Source organism: Mangifera indica, chromosome 4, assembly GCF_011075055.1.
Source record: "Mangifera indica cultivar Alphonso chromosome 4, CATAS_Mindica_2.1, whole genome shotgun sequence".
NCBI classification, from domain to species: Eukaryota; Viridiplantae; Streptophyta; class Magnoliopsida; order Sapindales; family Anacardiaceae; genus Mangifera; species Mangifera indica.
Window position 1 is genome coordinate 919739 of NC_058140.1, and position 11628 is coordinate 931366.

Sequence of the window (11628 nt, forward strand, 5' to 3'; positions counted from 1 at the left end):
CCTGACTCTTCTCAGTTATCGCATTCTTTATGAGGTTTCCAGTTTATTCCGATTCCTCTATTTGTGGAAGGCCCTTGAGTAGCATCACGCGAAATTCAACCGAAAGATGTAACTGTTTTATATTTTCTACAATTTAACGGCAGAATTTCTTCTGAATATTCTTCTGAACGTATTAAAATTTCTATCATAACTGAGGCAATTTATAGGTCCAATTACACTGTAACCACCATTGGTGATTGGAATCCTATTATGACAGTTGAATATTATACATTCTTCGGAACCGGGAACATAGAATCTGGACTTATTGAGGTTTGGGGCAAGAAGACTTTGCCTGCACATCCATAATGGTATTCTGGCCGATAGAATATTCAATTTTTCGCACATAGTAATCGCCTGCGGAAGGAAGGTGCAACAATGTCTTGTTATTTGAGCAAGACAATTCAATCTCTTAATGGGCTCAAAAGAGGGGTTGAGTTTTGAGTCGGAAGGGATATCTAATTTGACAGGAACCATCCCATCTCTCTAACAGCATAACACCCAAACACTTTCATGGGAGCTTAAGAGATCGAGACGCGTCCTGTAAAATTTTTAAATATTCTGCAACACACATATCTATAACACTTAATTTTAAATTTTTTTTTTTTTAACATCATGTCTAAGCGTCTAGCCTTACCATAATTATATAACAAAATAACAACCTGATTTCAAATTCAAAACATGAAATAAGCTTTTAATTTGGCCTCCCACCTTATCATATGCATAACATTAATTTTACATCTTGATTTCCACTCTAAATCATGAAAATAGATTAACTAGGCCTTCGGCCTTCAACGTTTCATAAGTTTCTCAAAGAAAATCCAAATATATGTATGCAACCTGGGACACCTATTGAAGATGCTATATTGTGGCACAACCTTGGGCAAAGTCATTGCTCGACACAGTCCTGGAGATGTCCTGGAGGGTAAAATTCTATAAAGGTAAGCTAAAAGCTCAGTGAGTGGGCAGTTTATAAAATATTGTTGCATACTACATATATATCAATAAAAATATGCAAGAGTTTATAATATTAACCCATTAGAAGATATTTAATCTCTCAGTAAATAATTAGAAACATCACCACTAAAATAAAATCATTTACTGCTAATAATTAAGATAAATCAGGAATATCGTACTTGAACTAATTATTGCAATTCTTTTTGAATGAACACATAACCTCCCAAAATATTTCAAAAGTTGCATTTACTAATAAACAAAATTTATGACCGCATTCAAATATATTTTTCTTTATATGGTAACACACTTATGACAATGAGGTTGCCAAACAATTTCTATGCAAACTCAATATTCTGAATAAATTTAAAGGAACACACATTGCACGAGTGATTAAATTATGCTTAGGAAATATCATCTTTAAAAAAAAGATCTGATTGTCAACAACTTATATTTTTATTTTCTTTATTTATTTCTGAACCTCTCACTAATACAATAACTTAAGTTGTACATCACTACTAATATTCTCAAGAAGAAATCTGTCATACCCGATAGGTGTCCCCAACACAGGCAGAGCGAGAAAGAACTGTCATATCTGACATGCTGAATCTTGCTTGGGTAGAACAATTGAAATCTATCATGCTTAGGGTAAAATACTACACAGGCAGAGCAACAAAAAATCTGTTATACCTGGCATAAAATACTGCGCAGGCAGAGCAACTAAAAATCTGTCATACCTGGCATAAAATACTGCACAGGCAGAGCAACTAACATTTGTCATACCTGACGTGAAATATTACGCAGGCAGAGCAACTGAAAATTTGTCATACCTGTCATAAAATACTGCACAGGCAGAGCAACTGATCACCAGAGATGCAACAACATAATTCTCTTAATACCATATTCATAATTTAGTAACTCAATAATAAAATCTTAGAATAATCATCATCAGGTAACCACGACCTCGTTATACTAAATTAACTATATTTAATTCTACATCTCACTACAATACCAATTTGATAGCATTCAACAATATAGTTATATCCATCATTGAATTACGGTTGCTTCAACTCTACCGTTATACACCCATTAATAAATAAATTATTTAGCAACTTTAGTCATCCATAAACTGGATTTAAATCACCTTCAACTCTACACGCTCACAAACATCAATTCAAATAACATTTAGCCATTTTAAGCCCCTATAGAACTGTATTTAAATATCTTTCAATTCTACAGCTACATACAACATCAAATTAATTAACATTTAAAAACTTTCAATCACCTGTAGAACTGAATTAAATACTTTTAACTTTAAAACTACACAAATATTTAATCAATTAACATTAAACAAATATCAATCACCCGTAGAACTCTTTAAATGCCTTTCAACTCTACAGCTACTCAACATCAATAATTAAATATTCAGAATTTCAGCCAACCATTACTAAACTAATTGACTTTTGCTCGTAGCCACACATATGGCTTCAATTAATTTAACATTCAAATTTACAATAATACACAACATTGAATTTAAGTTGCCTTTACAGTTACCCAAAAATCAAAGTCAACAACATGCATAATAAAATTCATAATACCATTTATCAAGGATTGAAAACAAAAACATAAGTTGCATAATTTAAAAAAAATATAGTTAAAGGTTGGTTTCCCACTCACAATTTGTGCAGACCCAAAGCTGATACTGAAATTCTTTATGAATCTTCCTGCTTCTCCCTATTTTCCTATCAATTTCCTCTTCTCCTTCTTCTTCTTTCTTTTTCTTTCCCCCTTTTTTTGTCTTTTTCTTTCTCCTTTCTTTTCTTCTCTCCTTTTCTCTCTTTTCTCTCTTCTCCCCTGCGCTTTCTGTTTTTCCTCGCAGAAGAAGAAGAAAGCTTAATGGCTTATTTAATAAGTTAAAGGAAAATTCACTCTCTAAACCCTATACTTACACAATATTTAACAAAACCCCATAAGTCTGCACAAAATTGTGGGCTAGACATTCCTAATAAGCAGCTTTTACCCCCATGAACAAATTTTTTGGGTATTTCATAATTTCTGGTCCGTTTGGGATGCATGTGGACAGAATTCATCAGGATTCTCGGCTGAGTAAGGTGGGAGAAGGAAGAGGACTATACTCAACACAGGGAACATAGAGAAAGAGAGAGAAAGATGACAAGAGGAGGCAAAGGTCCAATGATTGTTAAGCTAATTACCTTTTTAATGTTGTTTAGTACTTAGAACTACTAGAACCACTCATTTTAGTAAAGACTGGTCTGATAAATGTTTTATCTTTTGTTTTTTCTAAAAAAAATCTTTTTTTTTTTTTTTTTGCTTCTTTTATCGCTCCTCTGGTCATCTTCGCCATAAACTATAGATTTACATCTAGTTTAATTAAGATAAAAAACAGAGAAACAAGATGAAAAAATAAATTGACATTTATAAAAAATAAATGAGTTGAAGAAAGAAGAGTAAGAACCAGACTCACATTCATTGAAAAGAAATAAGTTAAAAAAAAAAAAAGAAGAAGAACAAAGAGATTGACATTTACTGAAATGAAATTAATGAAATAGGAAAAAAAATGTGGCGATGGAAAATGAGTGGGAGAAAAATAAGAAACAGAGAGATTGCCTTTTATTTAAAATAAATAAATGAGAGAAGAAGAGGAAGAAACAATAATGAGAAATGAGACAATAGAAAGTGATAAATGTAAAAATATTATGGAGAGGAGAAAATTATACAATTTAAATATTTTTCCAATTATTGCTTTTTATTGTGTGTTAAATTGAAATTTTTTTCCATCCACATAGCAATAAAATGAGTAATATTATGTATATTTACTTTTAAGTAGACAAATAAATATAAATATAATATATCATTATATGACTGGTATTTATCTTTAATTTAAAATCATACAATCACTTGAAAATATATGTAAAATATGCATCATTTATATGTTTAAAATGGATACGCATAATTTTATTACAATAAATTAAAATATAGGAATTTAAGGAATAACAATGAAACATCAAGGTAAATAAAATATCAAGGATTTTATTAATATTTTACCTATATCATATAAAAAATTTTCCAAATATTGACCACATTAATATAAAACCACTAGTGAATGCAGGTTTATTTAAAATTTACACATTTTATTTGGAAATTAAACTAAACATTGCCATCAATATACAAGCTTCCCTCCGTTAACTCAGATAACAATTGCTCTGATGAACCTGTAGAATCGAATTCCATTAAAATCTCATCCCTTATAGAGCAATGTTGAGAAGAAGAAAAGAAAGGTTTAGGAGGCATATCCAAGTTGTCAATGCTTCCTTCTAACATTTCCCTTACTTTGGAAATTGCTGGACGATCTGCTGCATTTACTTGTATGCACCACAACCCAATTATGCATAGTTTTCTAGCAATTCCAATTTCATTTTCTGACGCATCTTGAATTTCTAAATCTCCTCCCCTCAGTATTTGGTCATATGCCCATGACGGGAAGTATTCTTTGCTTGAAGGAGTTTCCATTGAAAAAGAATTCCTTCTCCCTCCAACCAAATCTAATAATAACATTCCAAAACTATAAACATCTGATTTAGAAGAAATCGTCCCAAAATTCCTCGAAATCAACTCAGGAGCTATGTATCCTATTGTTCCTCTTGTAATACTGATGGACACAAAATCATTTTCCTTCGGATGGAATTTTGCAAGGCCAAAATCAGAGACTTTTGGCATGAAATTGTGGTCAAGCAAGATGTTATGAGGTTTAATATCGAAATGAAGAATGCAAACATCACATCCTCCATGAAGATATTCAATCCCTCGAGCTGTTCCAATAGTTATTTCATGGAGTTTCTTCCAAGTAAATGACTTTCCTTTACGTTCCTTTGAGAAGATGTGCTTATCAAGAGATCCATTAGGCATATACTCATACACAAGAGCACGATTTTGTCCGTCTGAACAAAATCCCAATAATTGCACAATATTAACATGATGAATTCTACCGATTGTGGAGACTTCATTGATGAATTCTTCTGCACTAAATTTGGAGTTTTTTAACACCTTAACAGCAATGAAACAACCATTATGAAGCTGCCCTTTGTAAACGGATCCGAAGCCACCTTGGCCTAATTCATATCTGAAACCGTTTGTCATTGCAATTATCTCACAGTAGGAATACCTTTTAGGCATCCAGGATTGTTGACTGTGAAGAAATTTCTCTACGGTATCCACTGTTTTCCATGTTTTTTTATACTTGATGAAAATATACACAAGTAAAACCATCGGAGCAAAGATAAATCTGACGATAAGAACAACTGCAACCGTGTAAAAAAGAAAGTTAACTCAGTGTCTCAGTGCTTTAAGCTAAGAGTTCATGCCATAGAGAACAGAAATTCTAGAGCAAGATTTTAATTACCCAGCAGAAAGCATGTAGAGAGACAAGCACCTATAACATACGTCCACCAGCCCACATTTGAATCAATAGTACCTGCAGAATCACACCGGAAGTAAAGCTGAGAATAATAATTTTGACAGAAACCATACAAAGAGTGCTACAATTGGTCAATAAATATAGGAGCTATAAGAACAGCAATTTGGTCATGGAAACGATACCAAAGAATTCAATTACTTGGCGTAAGGGTTCCAGCAGGTAAGTATACCATAAAATTAGCAGACAGTGGGCAAAACTCCCTGCATAAGCGTGCAAGAAATAAAAATTAAGCCCGGACACAAAAATTGAGAAAGTATAAATCAATTAAAAATATTCAACACAACCTCAACACGTATGTACACAGATAATTAAGCTTACTTTTACAGTAATCCGGTTCGTACCAGCTAAGATCAAACCCTAACTGCAGAGAATTCTGGATGGCTTCATAGGAAAGATTTGTCTGAATAGGAAGACGCATAGGAATACTTGAAATGAGCAAGCATGAATCAGGACGATAGGTTGTTTCTAACCCACCATCATTCAAGAAGACATAAACATGATGAGACTGGTTTCCACTCAAACAAGGAACTCTTATGAACAAGGGATGACTGATATTCCAACGGCACTTCAAAAACTGGGCTTCTATGTAGTACTTCACATGTCCTCCTATATACAAGTTAAATCTTGATTCTAATGGAGTTCTTCTTCTGATGTCATAATCGTCGAAAGTTTCAGAGATTCGAAGAGGTTTGGATGGAAGGGCGCCACAGCTTCGATTGGCGAAGTCAACATCAACAACATGAATTTTCCGATAATCATAAGAAATTTCTTTCACATAGTATTTTCCAGAACGGTAGTGTAGGATGGTTTTGTTGCTCTCGCAAGTAAGTTCGTAGTCAGAATCACCGATGTCCGATGAATTGACCTTTAACCGGAATGGGGATCGTATATCTTTGATGTCTCCACATGAAGAAGAACATGCAGCTTGTTGTACACAAATGAATAGAAAGAACAACACAGAAAATATAATGTTTGATGAATTTGATGATTCCCCAGTTCCCATGGTTTCCTCTCTCCAAGATACTACTAATTTGGATATAAATATATGTTTGAAATTGGAAAAATGGTCATGTAGAACTTTAATGTAGCATTTACTAGACAAAATTAAAAGGGACTTCCATTCAGAACTTATCTTACTTGGGTTCTAATGCACGTTAGTCATTGGTTTGAACTTTATGGTGATGAGGACCCGCTTAAAGGGAGGATGGTTTTTCTTTTTTTTTTTTTTTTAATGGCTAACTTTATATATATATATATATATGAAAAAATACAAGTATAAGGGAAATACCCCCGTAATGGTTTGAAGGATCAAACACAAAGACTCAAAACCTCCCTTTTTTACAAATATAGTGTCAATAGTAAATACATAGAGACAGAGATTTCTTTAAGGAAAACTGTAGTGACATGAGTGTGTTTGTGTATATATATTTATTTATTTATTGGGAATATTAAATACTTATATTTATGATTTTTCTAATCACAATGATTAATTAAACATGTTTTATGACGCATTTCTCTATGTGTTTCACAAATCAAGAGAAAGATCGACAAAGAAAATAGGAAAGTTAAAAAAGTTGACTACTTTTCCCTTGTCATAGTTCTTCCTCTCCTGATTTGGACAGACAATATATAATGTAATGTAAATTGGAAACTTGCTTACAATATGGTTATGAAAAACAGGATGGAGACATGCACTTTACAAAATATCTTTTTGCTACTCAATTGCATCCATGTTAGTCCTTTGTATGAAATTTCTTCGTAAATTAATGACTTCCCTGAGAGAAGAAATTTCTACTCAATTGTCTAGTCTACTAAGAAAGGACATGGACTCGGCTATGGCGTGATTTGGAGAAACACAGTCCACAGAAATGGAGCTGAACTTGGATATATTAATTGTGAATAATGAAATTTCCAGTCAGTTTGTCGTCTATAATACTAAAAGTCTATAAAGATGGACATGATGGCCCTGAAATTAAATCCGTCCACTGCACGCACCAGATGGGGACCCACCCTCTTGATAAATAGCAACAAGAGTCCTTGTAGTCAAAGATGAGAGGCTAAGTGAAACTTATTAACCAAACTAGTCAGACCAGTTGCAACATGAAAACAAACTTGCTTTTGATAAGGTTAAGTCACATTAAAGTGTGAAGGCTTAATATAATTCAACTCTCCTTGTGGATATATAATTGTTTGACTCCTCCGAGTCAATTCGATGTGTAGGACACGGTATATAATTGCGGTCCTGGTGGTTGGATCATTTACTAAGATGTAATAGCATTCACAGTAAAAGAGAAAAAAAAAAAGAAAAATGAAAAAGCCACCAGACGAAAATCAGTATTAACTGTAGAGATTTAATGCTCTTCACTGGAATAAAAATATTACTAGAGAGAACTGACTACTATATAACCGAAAAATTACTATAACTTGAATCAAACAAGTTGTTTATGTTATTTTATAGAGAGTTTTTGGAGTTAACAACTTTATAAAACAGAACGATTAAACAATTTCATAAATAAAGCAAATAATGAAACAATGTTATAAATTCTTCTTAACTTTTTGAACCATTGTTATACTATTATACCTCCTACTAATGGAGAGGATAGGGCTAAAGATAAAAAAATATGGAGTCTGGAAGCCACTTCCTTTACACAATTTTTGTTACATATATTGGTTACCCCTCAAGGTTGTGGTTTACTATTTCCAAATCTTTCAATTTAAACTACTAGGATATATCCCCCTAATTTTACAATTGTTGACACTTGTAATTCATCTGTACAGGTAAAGACAGAATAATGAACATATTTATAAATCCTCTAAAGCTTTTGATTATGTATAATTGCAAAGAAAGGAAGAAAGATTAACAAGAAACCGAAAGCAAAAGCAGTGCATTTTGAACACCAACTAACGGCACCGTTTAGTAACACCTCTTTGCATTCCTTGAGAAGAATAAAACATCATCAGTTTTTATTTTTACAATATGAACCAATTTGCTCTAGATTACATTCTTCAGTGCTTCAATCCATTTGCACCAATTGACATGAACCTCGATTAAGTCTTTTCTCTCATGGTTTAGAAGAAGAAAAATAAAATGTACGGTAAGGAACATTTGTGGTAAAAGCAAGGATATGTATGTGTTCCAAAAAAGCGAATTCAAAAGCTGCATATTTCTGTAAATCAATAACCACTCAAGTGTCGGAATTTAAGAATGAATCTTATTTATACATACATGGACATATTTGAAACAAGAACTTGCTTTCCATTTTGTATTTGATACAGCAAATAGGCTAGCTCCATTTCCAATTCAGAAGGAACAAACGGTATCGTTCACTCTTAATTACATTTTTCAGTGCTCAATCAGTTTGCAATAATTTCAACATCTGAAGAAACAAAGGGCTTTGGAGGCATCTCCAAGCTTTGTAAATCACCTTCAAGCGTCTTTAAAACTATTGGTATGGAAGGCCTACTTTTTGGATTCCATTAAAGCAGTAAACACAAGGGCCAGATTCGATCCAAATGTCTATAAAGATGAAAATGATGGTCCTGAGACTACATCAGAAGAATATAACACCTCAGACCCACCACTTTGCGTCCACTGTACGCACATCAGAAGGGAATATACAATCAAGATAAGCGTGAGGAACTTATAGTCAAGATGAGTGGCTAAGAGAAACTTATTAGCCAAACTAGTCAGACCAGTAGCCATATGGGAACAAACTTGCTTTTGATAGGATTAAATCACATTAAAGTTTGAAGGCTTAATATAATTCTACTCTCTTTGTCGATTTATAATTGCTTGACTCTTCCAAGTCAATTGGATGTGTAGGACACGGCTTTGTTTGTGATTAGTTTTGGAGAAAATTCAAGGTGCCCACTCATCATGGCAAAAATTCAAAAGGCCTTTTGAAAAATTATTGCGGTCCTAGAGGTTGGATCATTTACAAAGATTTCCAAATGGAAAGTGTAAATTTGAAATAAACATGCACTCATTAGTGATTTTTATTTTTAGGTGGTCAATATTTGAAAATTTTTTTATAAGATATAAGTAAAATATCAATAAAATCTTTGATGTTTTATTGACCTTTTACACATCATTGTTATTCCTTGAATTCCTATAGTTATTAGACAAAATTAAAAGGGACTTGCATTCAGAAGTTATCTTAATTTGTTACATCATTAGGTCTCTAATATTAAATACTTATATTTGTGATTTTTCTAATCAAAATGATTAATTAAACATGTTTTATGATACAATTCCCCATGTGTTTCGCAAATCAAGAGAAAGATCAACAAGGAAAATAGGGAAGTTGAAAAAGTTGACGACCTTTCTCCGGTCATAGTTCTTCCTCCCCTGATTTGTCTCCCCTGATTTGGATGGACAACATACAATGTAATGTACATTGGAAACTTGCGTACAATATGGTTATGAAAAACTGGATGGAGACATGCACTTTACAAAATTTCTTTTTGCTACTCAATTTCATCCATGTTAGTCCTTTGTCTGAAATTTCTTCGTAAATGATTTACCTGAGATGAAATTTCCACTCAATTATCAAGTCTACGAGAAAGGACATAGACTCGGTTATGGCATTTATAGTCAACATTAGAATAACATAACATCTTAGACCCACAACTATGCGTCCACTGCACGCACCAGATGGGGACCCTCTTGATTCAATAGCAATAAAAATCTTCATCAAATCAAGGAAAACCTTGAGGAACTTATAATCAAGATGACAGGGTAAGAGAAACTGCTATGTAGTTGGGATGGCTGAGATTTCGTGTTCAATGCTCCTTGAAAAGTTGAACCAAATTATTCTGACCAGCTGCTACATAAGGCTACCGTAGAGGTGATAACAAAATTAATTAAAAAAATTATAATAAAATTAAAATTATTTTAATAATCTATTAATAACAAGAATGAAGGAGAAAATATTATATATAACCTTTAATAATATAATATTATCAAAATCTTTTATTATATATTAAATCAAACAAAATAATATTAATAATAAAAAGTAAATTAACAAAGTAATCAAAGACTTATCCCAACCAAATAGCCCAATGTCACCTTCCTATCCTCCTAACAACAATTTCTAAAGTGAATTATTCTTAATTTCTTCTTCAGGAAAAATTATACTTTTCATTCACTAATTCTGAAATCACAAATTCTTAAAATTTTGAAAAAAAAATGTTAGATGCAATCATTGGTCACACGTGCAAACGTGTTATCTGGCCAGCAACTAGAATCACATCTTGAGAGGTCTGATCTAATTGAATTGCATTAAAAATGTGTCATATAATCAAAATTACACCATTTTGAGTATAATTCATATTGAATTACATTAAACTTACTATTATGATAATCAAAATCATACTTTTTCGAAAGGGCAAAGGATTATTTATCACTCAAGTTTTAATTTAATCTCAAAAAGATATCCGAAACAGTTCAAAAATTCAAATACCCACTCATAAACAGTATTATACAACAGAGATTTACTGCTCTTCACTGCTGAATAAAATATTCGTCTAGAGAAAACAGAAAAGCTACTGTGAATAACATTGATTAATCGGAAAACTGACTATATAACCAAAAAATTAATATAACTTGAATCAAACAAATTGTTTATGACATATTTTTTGGAGTGTTTTTGGTTAACAACTCATCCATTCAAGCTAATACTGCAGTATGTGATTCGGTGATGTGATTATTTATTATTTTCTTATTTTAAAATCATCTAGTTAAATAATATTACATCAGTTTGTATGAATAATTAGTAAGGAATATTTACGCATATAATATTACTTACAAGTAATTTACTCATCTTTATGTAAAAATTGTTTTAATGGAATTAGGATTTGATTATGGATTGTTAGTTTCAGGGAGAGTACTTCCTAGTATTTTAAAAGTTAGGATCTTGAATATTAGACAAAAACCTCAGGGTGTATTAAGTTTTTTCTGTCACGATTTAGGATAAGAAAGGATAATTCAGAAGAGAAAAAATGAAACCGGTTGTGTATATATATAAAATTTAGGGAACATGTATTTTAAGAGTAAGGATATGTACATGTTCTCAATGAAAAAATGAAATTTTAAAGCTGCATATTTCACTAAATCGATAAACACTCAAGTGTTCCAACTTCAA

General features: G+C 32.2%; 1 protein-coding gene and 1 long non-coding RNA gene across 5 annotated transcripts; both read right to left on the bottom strand.

The window, feature by feature from the left end:
* Nucleotides 1–702: 702 nt before the first annotated feature.
* On the bottom strand, nt 703–3263 carry LOC123213900. 3 transcript variants are annotated; one of them, XR_006501773.1, is made up of 4 exons: nt 2940–3262; nt 2668–2853; nt 1539–1833; nt 703–954 (listed from the first exon to the last, which is right to left on the bottom strand). It is a non-coding gene; the product is annotated as an uncharacterized LOC123213900 (long non-coding RNA). The 3 variants fall into 3 exon arrangements; XR_006501772.1 differs by having other exon boundaries at nt 1539–1646; nt 1774–1833; nt 2668–3261; XR_006501771.1 differs by having other exon boundaries at nt 2668–3263.
* Nucleotides 3264–4021: 758 nt separating this feature from the next.
* LOC123213890 (rust resistance kinase Lr10-like) lies at nt 4022–6561 on the bottom strand. 2 transcript variants are annotated; one of them, XM_044633517.1, is made up of 4 exons: nt 5804–6561; nt 5608–5685; nt 5441–5482; nt 4022–5309 (listed from the first exon to the last, which is right to left on the bottom strand). In XM_044633517.1, the coding sequence occupies exons 1-4, from the start codon at nt 6486–6488 to the stop codon at nt 4159–4161; spliced, it is 1956 nt and encodes a 651-aa protein (XP_044489452.1). In that variant the 5' UTR covers nt 6489–6561; the 3' UTR covers nt 4022–4158. The 2 variants fall into 2 exon arrangements, with proteins under 2 accessions (XP_044489452.1, XP_044489451.1); XM_044633516.1 differs by having other exon boundaries at nt 5411–5482.
* Between the last annotated feature and the right edge of the window lie 5067 nt (nt 6562–11628).